This window comes from Podarcis gaigeae (genome assembly GCF_964106915.1).
Source record: "Podarcis gaigeae genome assembly, chromosome: 4".
Classification (NCBI taxonomy): Eukaryota; Metazoa; Chordata; class Lepidosauria; order Squamata; family Lacertidae; genus Podarcis; species Podarcis gaigeae.
In genome coordinates, this window is record NC_139677.1 from 93,062,428 (window position 1) to 93,081,401 (window position 18,974).

Here is an 18,974-nt window from a genome sequence, read left to right on the forward strand (position 1 = left end):
GCTTCCGGGTCATGCGGCCAGCATGACTAAGCCACTTCTGGCGAAACCAGAGCAGAAACACCGTTTACCTTTCCGCTGGAGCAGTACCTATTTATCTACTTGCACTTTGATGTGCTTTTGAACTGCTAGGTTGGCAGGAGCAGAGACCAAGCAACGGGAGCTCACCCCGTTGCGGGGATTCGAACCGCCGATCTTCTGATTGGCAAGCCCTAGGCTCTGTGGTTTTTTAGATCACAGTGCCACCCGCATCCCTGCATCATATACTGCTACTTTATTCCGTGATATGAACAATTCAATTACTAGCTTACAGCTAGTAAGCTTAATTCTTCTCTACACAAGGATGAACCCAGCAAAAATCCCCTCCCCTTTGCGACTGGCGGTCCCATTTGCTCCCATTGGTGACAATGGGAGAATCTTCTGAATAGCAGTGAAGGGTCGGGGATTTAGTTGGAAGTGTGGCTTGGGAGATAAGGGTTGGTCCTCCTCTCCCTATGTGCTGTCGTCCTGATGTGCGCCCCCCCCCCCCACAAAGCCCCCTCTTAGGATTTTGTTGTCCAAACAAAAACCTATATACCTGTTAACAACACATTTGATGCCACATCTAATTTGGTTCTGAGAAGCTGAACCTCAGGATGGCCTATTTTAAAGGTGGTTTGGGATAAGCAGGGGTACTTGAAATGCATCGTGCTGGATGAATTGCATATTTTGTGTGCAGCTGAAGTTTTATTTTCTTGTGTTCCTGTATTGGTGTCTCCACTCCCTTTCTCTTTTGTTCATCCTCCACCCCTCCCCACTGCCCTAAGCCTGAACTACGTTTTTACAGCTTTACTGATAAAACGTTGGAGTTGTTATGAGAGGCTGTTGTTGATGCAGCAAATAATTTCATGCCATCTTTGCATGAAAAGGTGTGCAATTATTGCCTGTATTTTGGGGGGAAAGTGGTACATGGATATCAAAATAACCAGTCAGCCTGGGAAACTGCTATATACCTGATCATAGAATCATAAAATTGTAACGTTGAAAGGGACCTCGAGGATTGTCTAGTCTGACTGCCTGTAATCCAGGAATCTCACTAAAGCATCCGTGAGAGATGGCCAGCCAACCTCTGCTTAAAAACCTCCAAGTGGAGTCCATTCTACTATCGAACAGCTTAATGCCAGAAGGGCCTTCCTGATGTTTAGTTGAAACTGCCTTTCTTATAACTTTAAGCAATTGATTTGGGTCCTACCCTCCAGAGCAGGAGAAAACAAGCTTGCACTATCATCCAGGTTGCAACCCCTTAGATAGTGGTACCTCAGGTTACAGACACTTCAGGTTACAGATGCTTCAGGTTACAGACTCCGTTAACCCAGAAATAGTACCTCGGGTTAAGAACTTTGCTTCAGGCTGAGAACAGAAATTGTGCAGCGGTGGCAGCGGGAGGCCCCATTAACTAAAGTGGTAGCTCAGGTTAAGAATAGTTTCAGGTTAAGAATGGTCCTCCAGAACGAATTAAGTTCTTAACCAGAGGTACCACTGTATTTTGTGGCGGGTTTTTTGGGGGGATTGTACACAACGATAGATGTTTTGGAATATTTTAGGAGACGTAATAAAAATGATTTTTTAAAAGATATTTGAAGATCACATCTCTCAGTCTCCTCTTTCCCAGGCTAAACGTACTCCTTCAACCATTCCTCATCATGCTTGGTTTCCAAGTTGATGTACCCTAGAATAGCATTCGCCTTTTTTTGCTGCTGCATCACACCGTTGATTCATGTTCAGCTTCTGGTCTGCTAAGACTTCTATTTATTAAAATACCTCCAGCTCAGTACTGTTGACACGGATTGGCATTAGCCCCCCCCATTAGCCCCCCCCCCAATGGTCTCAGCCCTACCTGGTAATGCCATGGATTGAATGTGGGACATTTTTCTTGCAAGACAAGTGCCGTAGCACCAAGTGACAAGGGGCCTTTCTAGAGCAGCATTCTTGGGTCCCTCAGTGTTGCAGGTCTACAACACTCATCCCAACCAACTTAGCCAATGGTAAGGGATGCTGGGAACTGTGGCCCAAGATGATATGAGGAGGAGGATGGTGCTGACTGAGATGCTTTTTGCTTCCATGGCTTCTGTTTCCAAGTGATCGATGTTAGAATTCCTGCTCCGTGATTGCAGTCATGGGATTGTTGACTTTCACATGACGGTGTATGTTTTGACTCCATTGAGTGGGAAGTGACGGAAACAGGATGTTTGTGTTACTGTGTTCCGTGAAGTGGGACTATTGTCCTTTGTTCTTTTTCTCTTTGCTGTCTGATGCTAGCGAGAGAGGGAGCCATGTTGCAGTGCTCCGTGTGTGCTTATATGTAAATAAAGTAGATTAGCCAACATGCTGAGTCGCTGAGGTCTGTTACGCAGCTGCACAAACTCGGCAGATCCCTAAGTGTGCTGTTGTTGGTTGGCATTGGTCACTGTGATGTTTGGGCAGAACAAAGCTTTTGAAGAAAGCTTTTGAATGCCAGTCTCTACCAGGGTCCTACTTGAGTGTAGGCTGAGCTCCTGACAATTAGTGGCGGCTGGTCTGGTGGGGCCAAATGGAAGGTGGAACCAGGGGCCTAAACAAGTGCAGTCCACGGAAGGTGTAGCTGGTTCAGCCCTCCATTTTGTCCAGTACCACACCTGTACCTTTAATGGCAGAGAACAAGTGAAGCTATTTATCTCATGATGGGGGAAACCCCTTTCAGCCTCAGCTTCTGCATCAACGCACAGAAGCAAGTTCCACTGTGATAAAGAGGGTTTTTGCCTTAGTGCATGGGAGTGCAGCATTCATTGACTTATTTTATTCAGTTTTATTTGCTTGTCAGGCTGCTGCTAAACTCCCAAGAGCAGTGCCATTTATTTTTCTTAAGTTGGCAATCCTGCTGCTGCCATGTAGTTTAAATAAAGATGCCTCAGGTTATACATTTGCAGCAATGTGTAGCACAGGGTTTGGTTTAGGTTGATTAAATTTATACACTGCTTCTTACTTAAAAAGAAGGAGCACCAGCCAAAGTTATTTGCAACTCCAAAAAACGAAAATACAGTAATGCCACCATTTCTCCTCACAGGGCTCAGTGCCTTTCAGGACCCCCACGTATGATATATTTTTACTTCCTTTAGCTTCCATTCTGAAGTGACCACGAATGGCCCTCCAGATGTTGCTGAACTACAAATCCCATCATCCCTAGCCATGGCCCATGTTTACTAGTACTGATGGGAGTTGTAGTTCGGCATCATCTGGAGGGCCAAAGGCTTTCCATTCCTGTAGTAGTGCATGCACGAATTTCGTAACTTGTTTCTGAGCACCAAATTATCTCCTAAGAAGTGGCTCTGAGATTCCTGAGTACCTTGTCCCCACTGGCAATTAGTGTGGGGATTCTTCCCACCCCAATTCCCCCAAGCAGCGACTGATAGTTCTCCAGCATTCATTCTCAGAAAGCAATCCTCTACTTACAGGCTTTCCCAACCTAGCGCCCTCTAAGCTGTTTTGGCCTGCATCTTCCATCAACCATGGCTGTGTTGTCTGGGGCTGATGGGAGTTGTCGTTCAAAAATAATTGGAGAGCACTAGGTTGGGAGAAAAGCAATGACAAACCTAGACAGCATCTTAAGAAGCAGAGACATCACCTTGCCAACAAAGGTCCGTATAGTTAAAGCCATGGTTTTCCCTGTAGTGATGTATGGAAGTGAGAGCTGGACCATCAAGAAGGCTGATTGCCGAAGAATTGATGCTTTTGAATTATGGTGCTGGAGGAGACTCTTGAGAGTCCCATGGACTTCAAGAAGATCAAACCTCTCCATTCTGCGGGAAATCAGCCCTGAGTGCTCACTGGAAGGACAGATCTTGAAGCTGAGGCTCCAGTACTTTGGCCACCTCATGAGAAGAGAAGACTCCCTGGAAAAGACCCTGATGTTGGGAAAGATGGAGGGCACAAGGAGAAGGGGACGACAGAGGATGAGATGGCTGGATAGTGTTCTCGAAGCTACCAGCATGAGTTTGACCAAACTGCGGGAGGCAGTGGAAGACAGGAGTGCCTGGCGTGCTCTGGTCCATGGGGTCACGAAGAGTTGGACACGATTAAATGACTAAACAACAACAACAACAGGTTGGGAAAGGCTGGCCAGTTTGAACAGGTGTCCAGTAGAGCATCCTTTTGGAAAATACAAATAGCTTCAGCCTTATATCCAGCGACAAAGTGCATGTGACTTTCGTCACAGCTGTGAGTTTTCCTTTGTGTGAACACCAGACTTGGCTGCTTGCTGGCTGTTTGGGCTCTGCCTGACCTCAGCGGTTGCTGTGAATTCTGAGAGTTATTTTAGTAACAAAGAAGCTCATTTTATATCATGGGAAATCTATATATCTATATATATATACATAAAAAAACACCCCTGCCTCCATCCGGCTACAGGAGCAACAGATGGAAGGAATCAAGCACGAGGGAGCAAATTTTGGTTGTAGAAAATGCAGGTGTTTGTACATGCCTTGTTTTCTGCTGCCCCAGAGGGGAAGAGCCAAACCAGTGGATTCAAATTCAAAGACTTTCTGAGACTTATAAGACTTATGTTTATTTGGTTTGATGTTTTCAAGAGTGCATATTTTGTGACTTTCAGAGATTCGTAAGTTTTCTGTTTATGTGGTTTCATATATTTCACATTATATAAAGAGTGTATATTGATATTGTATCATTGTATTTGGTCATCGTGTTGCCTTGGATATTACTGACTATTGTTTGCAACACAGCGGTTAAATTGTTTGGTTACCTGTGATCTTCATGAAGAAGAAGAAGAAGAGTTTGGATTTGATATCCCGCCTTTCACTCCCCTTCAGGAGTCTCAAAGCGGCTAACATTCTCCTTTCCCTTCCTCCCCCACAACAAGCACTCTGTGAGGTGAGTGGGGCTGAGAGACTTCAGAGAAGCGTGACTGGCCCAAGGTCACCCAGCAGCTGCATGTGGAGGAGCGGAGACACGAACCCGGTTCCCCAGATTATGTGACTGCCGCTCTTAACCACTACACCACACTGAGCAGAGTTGGTTGTAGAAAATGCAGGCTTTTGTACATGCCTTGTTTTCTGCTGCCCCAGAGGAGAAGACCCAAACCAATGGATTCATTGGAGATTCTGACTAAACATTAGGAAGAAGCTTTTAATGGCAAGAGCTGTTTGACAGGGGAACAGACTACCTCGAAAATAGTGGACTCTCCTTCACTGGAAGTTTTTAAACAGAGGATGGATGGCCACTTGGGATTCTTTTCCTGTGATTCCTGCACCACAGAGGATTAGACTAGATCGGTGTTTCCCAACCTTGGGCCTCCAGCTGTTTTTGGACTACAACTCCCATCATCCCTAGCTAGCAAGACCAGTGGTAAGGGATGATGGAAATTGTAGTTCAAAAACAGCTGGAGGCCCTAGGTTGGGAAACACTGGACTAGATGACTCTACAATTTTATGATCTAGTTCAGGGGTCAGCAAAATTTTTAAAGCCGCGGGCCAGTCCACTGTCCCTCAGGTCTTGTGGCGGGCCAGAGAAGCAGCACCGGGGGTGGAGAGCTGCAAGAAGAGGTGAGGGGGGCAAGTAGTCCTCCTCTCCCCCCAGCCCCAGCCACTGCGCTTACATTCCCTGGGGCTGCCACCACCACTGCCACTGCCACCACCGCTGCTGCTTCTCGTGCGTAGGCAGAGCAAGCTCATCCGCTCCTCTCTCTTGAGAGCCAGTGTAGTGTAGTGGTTAAGACTGTAGTGGTTAAGAGCTTCTGTCTAGTCCACAGGAGCACCAGGGCGGCAATGGCGGAGGGAAGAATGAGCAGCGCGAAAGGGCTGGCTCCGGAGAGGGGCTGCTTAAAATGGTGCTCAGCCAGCTCAGCCCAGCACCCTTCCTCCTCTAGGCAGGGCAGGGAGAAGCCAGGAGGAGGGAGGGAGGAGGCGCCACCATGGTGTGTGTGAGGGGGGGGGAGAGAAATGGCGCAGGGAAAGAAATGGCGCAGCCCGAATGAACAGAATTCCCACGCCGATCCATGGACAGTCCACGGGCCGGATCCTGAAGGCAATTGGGCCTGATCCTGCCCGTGGGCCTTAGTTTGCCGACCCCTGAACTAGTTGGTGGGCTGCAAACTTAGCTTGAATTTCCCTCATGATAGGCATTTATTTGCAGGAGCTACATTAAACAAGTAATTTGGGATTAGTTTCTGAAACTAAACTCTATTATTTTTGTGTGTTCCTTATTTAGAATAGATATTACCCTACACTTGTCGGAGAACTGGCTGTGTGCATGTTTTAGTGACAATGTTGCCAACTTATCAATTGGCCTCTGTAGCTGTGCTGCTAGTAGTAGCTTGACAAGTGACGTTTAGCCAAAGTTGATTATGTTTATGTACAAAACAGCTGAACATGGCCATTTTTGTGGTCATTTTTGTGGCAAGAGGTGCGTGGAACGATCCTAAGACAGCATGTTTTGTTTCGTGGGCTTAGAAAAAATAAAAATAAATCCTGGCCTGTGTGGATCTAAAGGATTTCCATGGAAATTTGGCAGTGCAAGCTCTCTATAAACAGAGATGTGCCGTATATAAACATAGCAGGTCTTTATACATTCACCAGCTGAAACCGTATTCCCTTCATAAATGAATATTCCCTGATTGCTGAGGGACACCCTGTGAATACAAATTATACGTGCATCAACTTTGTTCAGCAAGAACTTTGGGAGAAAGTGAAGCATTCCGGTGGTGGGGCCAGAAGGCAAGAGCTTTTCCGCCCCCACTGGCCTGCTCCAAGCTTTCAGATTTATCAATATATTGACCTGGTTCACAGCTATAAAGAATCTCTATAGCTCAACAGTGTAAGTGCAAAATGTTCCTGATTCAAGCCTGCATGAAGCTTGCTAAGACTGAATCAGATAAGTGCTAGAGACACAAAGAGGTGGAAGGAACGTTCTTTCACATGTGGTGGACTTGTAAAAGTGTATTGGGAAATGATCCATAATGAATTGAAAAAAATGTTTGATAGTACTTCCCCCCCCCCCCAAACCAGAGTCCTTTCTGCTGGGGATAATTCAGACTGATATTCCCAGGTGTCAAAAAAGGTTATTTATTTATGCCATTACTGCGGCCTGTGTAGCCCCCAAATGGAAAACCAGCGAGGTCCCAAGCAAAGAAGAGTGACAACTTAATCTCTCACAGAATATGCACAGCTTGCAGACTTAGAATAAGAGATCAGGAAGAACATACGTTTAGAGAAGATTGGAAAACGTTTTTTGAATATACTGTGTACAGCTGAAAGCGCTGGCAGCATTAAGATAAATTCGACAGTGCAAATAAGTTTTGATGGAAGCAATAATGGAATGCTGAATGGCATAGTTTTTGTAAAATATGCAGGGATTTATGAGATGTAAAATGAACCATGGAAAGAGAAAAGGGGAAGTCGCAGATTTCTTAAGGATGTAAAAACGAGCATTTTAAATTGTAAGACAGGAAATTTAATAAAAATTATATATAAAAGGTTCCTGGTTCAATCCAAGCCAGCTCCCTATAACAAATTTTAGAAAGGGGCAAAGGAGGCTGTGTGTTCTCTTTGCTGTTTGGATTGCCTCGTGTGGTGCAATGGATCAGTGTGTCTGGCTGTTAACCAGAAGGTTGGTGGTTCAAGCCCAACCAGGGACGGCTGTGGGCAGGATAATAATAATAATAATAATAATAATAATAATAATAATAATATATTAATTATACCAGGCCCATCTGGCTGGGCTTCCCCAGCCACTCTTTGACATCTGGTGGGAGGGTGTTCCACAGGGCGGGTGCCACTACCGAGAAGGCCCTCTGCCTGGTTCCCTGTAACGTGGCTTCTCGCAGTGAGGGAACCGCCAGAAGGCCCTCGGCACTGGACCTGTGTCCGGGTAGAACGATAGAGGTGGAGACGCTCCTTCAGGTATACTGGGTCGAGGCCATTTAGGGCTTTAAAGGATCGCTGCATTGCAGGGGGGTTGGGCTAGATGACCCATAGGGTCCCTTCCAACTCCCATGATTCTTTGCTATAATGCTGAACTACTCTCATCCTCCTAAAGTTAGAACCAATGTGAGCTTCCCTCCTGAATCCACATGGGGAGTTTAAAGCTTTCAGCCACAGTTTCCTGTTACATCTAAATGCAGGAAACCGTGGTTTGTTTCAACCCTATTTAGTGTGAACGAGCCAAGATGTAACCAGGGTTTCTGATCTAACGGTAGGGAGATTCACAAAACACTCCCCCAACACACATGTTAAATGGCTGCAATGGGATTGTGTGGGGCAGCCAGTGGCACACACCTCCCAACACCCCACAGGGGAAATGTTTCCCTACCTAGTCTGAATGCAACTCCATATATTGTGACCTTCCATGATTTGAAGTGTAGAACTAGGCTCTCCCAAACCGGAAGGTCTGATAACAATCTATGGCCTTATAAATTGTATTTGGGGCGAGGTGGAGGTTATTGTTTCATTTGTTAATATGGTATATATCTTTGTGTTTTTATATTGCAAACTTGCAAACTGCCCTGCAATCTTTGGGTGAAGGGCAGCATAATAATAATAATAATAATAATAATAATAATAATAATAATATATTCTTTATACCCCACCCATCTGGCTGGGCTTCCCTAGCCACTCTGGGCGGCTTCCAACAAAATATTAAAATACAGTAATGCATCAAACATTGCATATAGAATAAACATTTAATCAATTGATGGGCTGGTGGCTGCATCAGTCTCGATGGGACACAGTTGGTACAGCATTACACAGATCTGGGCTATGAATGATTCAAGAGAACATGGCACACACGTGTGTATGTGTTTAAATTACACTGTATTAGCCAAAACTTGGATTCTCCCCGTCTAGTTTGTAGATGACATTTCCTTCTGCAAGATTTATCAGCAGAGCAAGAATCCAAGAATCCCCGAAGGAGCCCTGAGGATCTGTAGACAGTGTTGAAATATATCCTTCCTAAACTCCGAATGGGAGAGGAGGGGAATCTGGCTTTTTACGAGTAATTTGTTAAAGTGATGCTACTGGAGTGTCTGTGGAATCGGGCAAGCGGAATTAGATGGACTTCTCCATATTTCACTTACTTCAGAGGGAGGCAGTGTGGTCTGCATGTACAGTGGTACCTCGGGTTAAGAACTTAATTCATTCTGGAGATCCGTTCTTAACCTGAAACTGTTCTTTTTAAAATAATTTTTTATTAAATTTTTCCTTTACAAATAAGTCCATACAACCATGTTTACAAATTTCCAGTTTTTGAACTTCCACCAGCATCTCCATCAATCATCCATTTTTCCTATCTTCACACATTTTCTTTATATAATATTGCCAATTTAATATTATCCTTCCATCGCTGTTTCTTTTTTACAATATACCTTGTACTATCACAAAACCTCCTTAAAACCCACTAGCGTTGTCTGTTCATCACATATAGTTTTCAGATAATCCATGAACTTTCCCCAGTCCTCAATGAATTTGTGATCTTTCTGATATCTGATTTTTCCAGTCATTTTATCCAGTTCTGCGTAGTCCATAAGTTTCATTCTCCACTCATTCAAGGTTGGTAGTTCCTCTTGTTTCCATTTTTGGGCCATAACCTGAAACTGTTCTTAACCTGAAGCAGCACTTTAGCTAATTGGGCCTTCTGCCGCTGCGCCGCCGCTGCTCATCCTGAAGCAAAGTTCTTAACCCGAGGTACTATTTCTGGGTTAGCGGAGTCTGTAACCTGAAGTGTATGTAACCCAAGGTATCACTGTATTTCAATTAGCATTATCCTGCCTTAGAAAAAGCATTAAACTATGTCAAAAAAACAAAAAACATCTTAAAAAAGTGTTGGAGGCAGACAAAGTGTTGAGAAAAAGGCTTAAAAACGTACAGGTAAAGGGACCCTGGACACTCGCGGATGACTCTAGGGTTGTGGTGCTCATTTTGCTTTACTGGCCGAGGGAGCTGACATTTGTCTGCAGACAGTTTTTCCGAGTCATGTGGCCAGGATGACTAAGCCACTTCTGGCGAACCAGAGCAGCGCACGAAAACGCTGTTTACCTTCCCGCCGGAGTGGTACCTATTTATCTACTTGCACTTTGATGTGTTTTCGAACTGCTGGGACCGAGGAACGGGAGCTCACCCCGTCGCAGGGATTCAAACTGGTGACCTTCCGATCAGCAAGCCCTAGGCCAAGTAGTTTACACCACAGCGCCACCTGCTCAAATGTAGTCCTTGCAAACCATAACTTTTCTAGAAAGGCAAGAGTTTGGCAACAGGGGTGTTGATGGTGGTTTCAACTAAGTTTTACTTGGTGTAGACCCATTGAAAGTAATGGACCTGACTAAGTCCATTAATTTCAATGGGTTTACTTTGAGTAAAGCATAGTTGTGTTCCACCCAGGTTGTTTGGTACCTTTAGGTAAGCCAGTGTTCTTTCAGGAACAGCTCCCACCACCTTTCACAATACTGAGGTTGATTATACTGGTCTACCTTACAGGGCTGTTGTGCTTCTTGTTATGTTTTATTCCATTTTTATCATTATTTTTTCTGTAAAATAGTTTTGATGTTGTGCACTGCCCTGGGATATCGATCAATCAGTAAAATAAATAAATAAATAAATAAATAAATAAATAAATAATACGGTAAATAAAAATAAAATAATTGCTGAAGTGGTTATAGTAATCTTAGTAAATTGGCCATGTGCTTTTGTAAATTGATAACTCCATTAATTAAGTCTCCATTAATTAAATAATAATAATAATAATAATAATAATAATAATAATGATTGCTGAAGTGGTTATAGTACTCTTAGTCAATTGGCCATGTGATTTTGTCAACTGATAATTCCATTAATTAAGTCTCCATTAATTTAATAATAATAATAATAATAATAATAATAATTGCTGAAGTGGTTATAGTAATCTTAGTCAATTGGCCATGTGCTTTTGTAAATTGATAACTCCATTAATTAAGTCTCCATTAATTAAATAATAATAATAATAATAATAATAATAATAATAATAATTGCTGAAGTGGTTATAGTAATCTTAGTCAATTGGCCATGTGCTATTGTCAACTGATAACTCAGTTAATTAAATCTCCAGGCGAGAGAAGCAAGAATAAAAAAAAAATTAGAAAAAAATCACACCCTGTTTGCTTCTATATGATACACACAGAGGCATCCCCCCTCCTCTCAGGAGCGGTCTGCCTTTACAATGAAAACAAGAGACTCTTAAGATAATAGATGCTATGTCCCAAAGGAAACTACCTTACAATAGTCAGGATGCTTGTCTACCTAGTCAGTGTAATCTGACTGATGACAACTCTCCGGGGTCTCAGGAGGAGATAAATGTTTCCCATCACCTAGTACCTGTTTGTCGCTGTTTTTTATTGGGTATCATGTGCCTTTTCGGGGGAGTGTGTGTGTGTGTGTAACCAGGCATCCTCCCATTCATTCAAATAAATGTCCAGTAGGTTGGCGGTTCGAATCCCCGTGACGGGGTGATCTCCCGTTCCTCGGTCCCTGCTCCTGCCAGCCCAGCAGTTCGAAAGCACGTCAAAGTGCAAGTAGATAAATAGGTACCGCTCCGGCGGGAAGGTGAACGGCGTTTCCGTGTGTTGCTCTGGTTCACCAGAAGTGGCTATACGCCGGCTCCCTCGGCCAATGAAGCAAGATGAGCACCACAACCCCAGAGTCGGCCACGACTGGACCTAATGGTCAGGGGTCCCATTACCTTTTTATCCCATTTCCATTTTTTAAAAAAGACCCTGAAACTTAGAGGGGATATTGTTTAACAGAAAGTAGAGTAGATAGTTGTTCATATTGACAGATGGTTTTAAGTAATATTTTCTTCTAGTGTGTGACCAGCAAATAATAGAATGGAATAGAATAGAATAGAATAGAATAGAATAGAATAGAATAGAATAGAATAGAAGGAAAATCGGAAGTCTCTCTTTTGTAATTTTTTGCTAATGTTTCTCTGTTTCTCCTTTGTTTTCTCCCTCTCTGTTTCTCTCTTTTCCCTCTCTTTATCTCTATTGCCTCTTTCTCTTTTGATTCTCCTTTGTTTTGTTTTGTATCTCAGATCGTTGTAATCTTATCGTATTACGGGGAAATCTCAATAAAAATCTTATTGCAAAAAGAAGAGGCCTTCACATGTTATTGATGTACAGTGGTACCTCGGGTTAAGTACTTAATTCGTTCCAGAGGTCCGTTCTTAACCTGAAACTGTTCTTAACCTGAAGCACCGCTTTAGCTAATGAGGCCTCCAGCTGCCGCTGCGCCGCCAGAGCATGATTTCTGTTCTCATCCTGAAGCAAAGTTCTTAACCTGAGGTACTATTTCTGGGTTAGCGGAGTCTGTAACCTGAAGCGTCTGTAACCTGAAGCGTCTGTAACCCGAGGTACCACTGTAGTGGGCTAAGCAAATGAATGGTTGATTCAGTATTAAGGGAGATTTGGTGGAGCTGTGGGTTAAACTGTATTGCTAATTACTTCCCCCCACAACTGCATTTCAACATGCTTCATTTTATTTCCCCCCACAGTGCCCAACAGCTTCTGAAGCAACTTTTGGGGTTCACGTTAAGGTCGTTGGCGACTGGACAGGTAGGTGAATGTTGGTTTAATCTCTCTCTTAACAGACAGCTTTGACCTGAAACCCCCTTTCCTCAGCAGCTTCCATCTAGATGGCAATTTCAAATCATACGCTGTTTAGAACATGATTCCATGGGGCTTGCACCCCACCCTGGGTGATTTTTATTGCAGTTGTGCTGATGGCTTCATTCAGCTGTGCTTATACATGTCACTTTGTTGTTGTTGTTTTGAGTCCAGACAAATTGTTCTGATTGTCATGCTAATTGTTAATAATACGGCCCGTGTCTTGGCTTTTTCCTTTCAAAATATTATTTTCTGTGTGCAGCAACCTGCTTGCCTTTGGGCCACATGCGGTGGCTGCGGAAGTCAGTGCTGAAATGTGCATTTGCTAGATAAGGGGATTTTTTAATGCCAGATGCTTGGTTGGCTTCCAGGTTAGTTAACACCTATGTCATGCTGAGATTACGGAGTTGCTTTCATGTTCCGATATGCTTCTCTCGGGCTGTGTGACAACGTCACTGGGGTCCACTGGGCCTCTGCAGGAAATGAGGAATTCTGCTTTTAATTTTCATAGAATTGTAGAGTTGGAAGGGACCCCAAGGGTCATCTAGTCCAGCCCCTTTGCAATGCTGGAATCTCAGCTACAGCATCCGTGACAGATGACCATCCAAACTCTGCTTAAAAGTATCCAAGGAAGCTGAGTCCACAACCTCCTGTGGGGAGGGGAATTCGAAAGGCTGGATAGCAAGGGGAGTATGAAATGAAATTTGCTCAAACTTGAGTCATGGGTGAGTGTGTGATGGTGGTGGAAGAGGATGAAATTGGGTGGGGGTGGGACCCACATATATAAATGGACGCCAACAGCATCAGTGGCTTATTGTATTCTCATTTTCCTGATTACTATATGACCCAGGGGTCGGCAAGGTTTATCTTGAGAGCCAGTGTGGTGTAGTGGTTAAGAACAGTAGACTCGTAATCTGGTGAACTGGGTTCGCTTCCCCGCTCCTCCACATGCAGCTGCTGGGTGACCTTGGGCTAGTCACACTTCTCTGAAGTCTCTTAGCCCCACTCACCTCACAGAGTGTTTGTTGTGGGGGAGGAAGGGAAAGGAGAATGTTAGCCCCTTTGAGACTCCTTCGGGTAGTGATAAAGTGGGATATCAAATCCAAACTTAATTATAGAATTAAAGAACTGTAGAATTGGAAGGGATGCAAAGGATCGTGTAGTCCAACCTCCTGAAATGCAGGAATCACACATAAAGAATGAGTGATGGTGGTGTTCGCATTTGCAAAAGTGTTATATTATCTCAGTGTGGTGTAGTGGTTAAGAGCAGTGGACTCGTAATCTGGTGAACTGGGTTCGATTCCCTGCTCCTCCACATGCAGCTGCTTGGTGACCTTGGGCCAGTCACACTTCTCTGAAGTCTCTCAGCCCCACTCACCTCACAGAGTGTTTGTTGTGGGGGAAGAAGGGAAAGGAGAATGTTAGCCCCTTTGAGACTCCTTCGGGTAGTGATAAAGCAGGATATCAAATCCAAACTCTTCTTCTTCTTGCCTGGGCCGCTTCACTTCAGCAGAGATCCCTCTGTGGGCCAGATTGCACACCTTCCTGTGATTTTCGGCGTCTGCACAGACACGATTTCTGGTGCCGCGGAAGCGAGTCTCCGCGCCGTGCTGTGCTGCGCCGGTTTAGAGCAGTGCGTGGGGACTCACCGAGCGGGCGGCTTGGTTTGGGGGCAGCTCGTGGGCCGGTTAAACAACTCCTGTGGGCTGCTTGTGGCCCATAGGCCTTAGGTTGCCAGCCCCTGTTATTGCCGGCTGCAGTGAAGGGTCGTTTTGTGCACTTTTAAGCTCTAATTGAATTGTCATAAACTGTGCTTTTGCGCTGCTGTTCAGAGTAGTGGGTGGAAATCTACCATCGGCAGAACCATCTCTGCTTGCTCAACAGCATGATCTCCCATCTTCTTCGCCTGCCCGCTGAGCTGGGGTTTGTCCTGACCCTGCAGAGCCAATTTGGGGAGCAGGGACATGGGGGGATGCACAGAGGGAAAGAGCGGGGAAGTCCTGTTGCACTAGCGGGACTCGTACTGGCTCCCACTAGCACATCAACTTAGCTGTATGCATCCCAATATTTATCTGTCTGTAGATCTATCTCGTTTCTAGTTCAAGTAAAAGCTTACATCAGGTTTTGAAGAAAGCTCAATGGTCGATAGTAACCCTGTCTTGAAAGTTTCACCATTAAGCTGTTTTACCGCTTCTTCTTGGTTTCTTTCTTGGGTTTCTTGCTCAACGATGCTGTGGCAGCTTTGGGTTTCTTTACCACTTCTGAACTTTTTGTCTCACCAAATGGATGCTGAACTGGACTTCTCACCCCATGAAATCCCAGAGCCTACGTTCATGCAGAACATCCTGCACTATGGCCTCTTCTTTGGTGCCATTTTTCAACTCATCTGTGTACTGACCATCCCAGAGACACACAAAATGGACACTGAAAACTATGAGACAAAAAGTTCAGAAGTGGTAAAGAAACCCAAAGCTGCCACAGCATCATTGAGCAAGAAACCCAAGAAAGAAACCAAGAAGAAGTGGTAAAACAGCTTAATGATGAAACTTTCAAGACAGGGTTACTATCGACCACTGAGCTTTCTTCAAGACTGCATTGATGAAGTACAACTTAAATGTAACACAGTTTGGGGAAAGCTATCAGGTTTTGGGCAACCTGTGGCCCTCCAGATATTCTGGGCTCCAACTCCCATCATCCCCAGCCAGCTTAACATATGGAAGCTGGAGTTCAACAACTTCTGGAGTTCTACAGAAAAAGCCCCATTGAAGTAGGAGGGCAAAGTTGCCATTGATGAGGCCTGGCACAGGGAGCAAACAGATTAATATATACATATTAGCACCACAGCATCTAGAGGGCCACAGTTTACTTATTTCTTGCTTAGCACATGACACAATTCATTAGTCCTTAAGGTGTCATGAGTCTCTCTTTGTAGCTTTTTGCTGTGACAAACTCAGCGTGGGCAACCCTCTATAAGGGTCAACAGAGGAGAGTGTTCAAATAACAGGTTATGATAATAATAATAATAATAATAATAATAATAATAATAATAATAATTTTTTATTTATATCCCGCCCTCCCCAGCTGAAGCCGGGCTCAGAGCAGCTAACAACAAGAAAATAATACAACATTCTAAAATCATTTCATTATAAGATCAGTTCAAATCAAATTAATGACAACCATTGGGCTAGAGTTCTGTGAGGATTGCCAAAGGTGGGGGTCAGGCTGAGCTGGAAGAGAAGTCAAGTCCCGCAGTGCCCTAGTCTCTTGTGACAGAGCGTTCCACCAGATCGGGGCCACAGCCAAAAAATCCCTGACTCTGGTTGAGGCCAGCCTAACATCCCTGTGGCCTGGCACCTCCAAGATGGTTTTGTTTGAAGACCGTAAGGTGCTCCATGGGACATACCAGGAGAGGCGGTCCTGTAGGTACGAGGGTCCTAGGCCATATAGGGCTTTAAAGGTTAAAACCAGCACCTTAAACCTGATCCTGTACTCCACCAGGAGCCAATGTAGCTGGTATAGCACTGGGTGAATGTGATCCCGCAGCGAGGACACCGTAAGGAATCTGGCTGCGGCATTCTGCACCCGCTGGAGTTTCTGGGTCAGTCTCAAGGGCAGCCCCACGTAGAGTTAGTTATAATAATCCACTCTGGAGGTGACCGTCGCGTGGATCACAGTGGCTAGGTCAGGGCGAGAGATTATGTCAGTTACTGTGGCTGTGTGACAGCTCTGCGGGCATGCACAACACACACACCCCGTGCTTGCCATGTGACCAGGTCCTGCATCACTTTGAAGAAATAGGTTCATGGGACCAACTGGATTAGATTCTTCCTCATATCACCTGCCCTGCCTCCCAGTCTAGGGAGTGGTGCCGGCAGGAATGAGGATATAAAGAGCCTCACAGGACCTGATCCCCCATAAATTGCTACAGCAGCCTGGGAGCTGACTGCAAATATGTGATTTGTGGTCCATGAATGTGCCAAGTACCATCATTGCATTCATGAGCATGACGTGTGTTACTTTCTTCTGCCCCCAAAAGCTTAGCTGTGGTAAATATTTTGTAGATTACGTCACTCATTTCCAACTCATTCTGCTCCTTTATTTGATCTGCATCCCTTTGCGGCACCTTTTAGTACCATGTCGTGTTTGTTTTAAGGCTGACATCCTTTGAAGACAGCTGTGGCCAGAGGGCTTGTCTTTACTTTCCAAGAATGCAACAGCCAGGAAAACAAAAGCAGCTACATAAAAGCATTCTGCAAATACGAGCAATATTCTAACCTCCCTCCTGCTTCCTTTTCTAAATATATTTCAGGCTGACATTAATACTGTAAGGTATGTTTGTACGACGTTGCACAGTCTACTACAATAGAAACTATATTGTATGCAGAATAATTAGGATGAATGCTAATCTGATAGTTTTGCTTGCAAGGCTCGCTTTATGCTGCGTTACAAAAATAAGTGGAATAATTTAATAGGTCCTACCCTATGTAACACATATGTTCACGGCAAAATTTGTGCCTTGGATCAGCATCTGAGCTGTGTGTGAGAGCACGTGTTTGTGCTGCAGCTTAGTCCTGGGACATCAACAAACGTTCCTCAACTGAGCATGTGCAGAGTGCACTTCTAATAGCAACAAATAACTGCAACTGGGAACAGTAGACTCTGGAGAAGGGCTTCTAGGCTATAGGAGTTTAAACCCTACTACCCTTTTAAAAAAATAATAATAATCTTGCTAGTCATGTATCATGCTAGTCCTACTCAAAGTAAACCCACTGGAATTGATAGGCATAACTAACTTAGGGCCATTTATTCCAATGAGTCAACTCTAGCTGGGTACAACCCTAAAAGATTGCCAGTATATGAGTCAGAGTGGCAGAGCACAGATTTTACATCTAGAAGTTTTCTTGCCAATTGTAAGTGTGGTACACAGCTAGGCTGGAATAAACCTCTGCCACAAACTCTATGACTGAGCTAGGCCCTTCCCTTTACCAAGATAAAAAGTAAAGGGACCCCTGACCATTAGGTCCAGTCATGGCCGACTCTGGGGTTGCGGCGCTCATCTCGCTTTATTGGCCAAGGGAGCTGGCGTACAGCTTCTGGGTCATGTGGCCAGCATGACTAAGCCACTTCTGGAGAACCAGAGCAGTGCACGGAAACGCCATTTGCCTTCCCGCCAGAGCAGTACCTATTTATCTACTTGCACTTCATGCTTTTGAACAGCTTGGTTGGCAAGAGCAGGGACCGAACAACGGGAGCTCACCCTGTCATGGGGATTCGAACCACCAACCTTCTGATTGGCAAGCCTAGGCTCTGTGGTTTAACCCACAGCACCACCAAATCTCCCTTAATACTGAATCAGCCATTCATTTGCTTAGCCCACTATTCTCTCTCTGTCTCAACTGATGGCAACTCTCCAAATCTCAGAGGTTTCCCAGTTCTGGCTGTTGACTAGCACCTCTGAACCATCAATGACAGAACTTGGCGTCCACCATCTGAATTTCCCACAATGCACTTCTCTGGAAGTGCCAGAGTTCTGGTGCATTACAAATCATGGTGGCCAACAGTGGCCAACAGCTTTCCCAGGGACCCCTCAACCCTGGGGTTGGCTGGCCCTACTGAGTAGGGGGTGTGCTTAGAAGGCTACTGAGGTCCTTTGCTGCTTGCAATAATTTAGCGATAAAAAGTCAGAGCTGTTCGCTGAGCAATGCATCATCCTCTGCAACCCAAGAGATGTGATTAGAGCTTCTGAAGAACTGAAGCATGTAATCGATAGTGACCACAGCCTGACAGCGTTGGATGCAAGCTGGTGGGGGCCGAGGTGTCAGTGGGCGGGCAGGGGTTAGAGAAATAAGACTGTGGCTTCAGAACAAGGTGAGCTACACAGTCCCCTCATTGGCCAACTTTCATTAATTGCTTGTGACTTTTTAAAGAAAAAGAAATCTTCTAATGAACAGCGGTAAACAAACAGAGATCAAGCAATTATCGCCTTACTGTAATCTCTTTTTGAGCTTCCTTCTGCAACAGTTTCATTTTTCTTTCAGTGTTTAAAAAAAAAAAACACCACACAAGAGTTAATCCCAGAGTGGGAGAAAAATAGAGTAAGAGGCATAAATAAATTCTTGTATTTCTGTTGCTTATTGCTCATAATAATGTTATTTATTGTTAATAATAATAATAATAATATGCATTTATATCCCATCTTTTTCTCCAAGCTCAAGGTGGTGTACTTGGTGCACTCACTCTTCATTTAATCCCCCCCCCAAAAAAACTCTGTGAGGTAGGTTAGGATGAGAGGCAGTGATGGTTAAAGGTCACCCAGTGAGCT

The 18,974-nt window shown here is 44.6% G+C and overlaps 1 protein-coding gene and 1 pseudogene across 5 annotated transcripts in view; both read left to right on the top strand.

Annotated features, from left to right (window-relative positions):
• Nucleotides 1-18,974, top strand: part of NOX4 (NADPH oxidase 4) — a 104,855-nt gene that overhangs the window by 37,788 nt on the left and 48,093 nt on the right. For all 4 annotated transcript variants that reach the window (XM_083736817.1, XM_083736814.1, XM_083736815.1 and 1 more), the window contains one exon: nucleotides 12,541-12,601. In XM_083736817.1, coding sequence (XP_083592943.1) covers nucleotides 12,541-12,601 — 61 coding nt within the window. The remainder of the gene's footprint in view (nucleotides 1-12,540; nucleotides 12,602-18,974) is intronic.
• On the top strand, nucleotides 14,800-15,250 carry LOC310842741 (protein MANBAL pseudogene; annotated as a pseudogene). The gene has a single exon. The product of its transcript is annotated as a protein MANBAL pseudogene (transcript).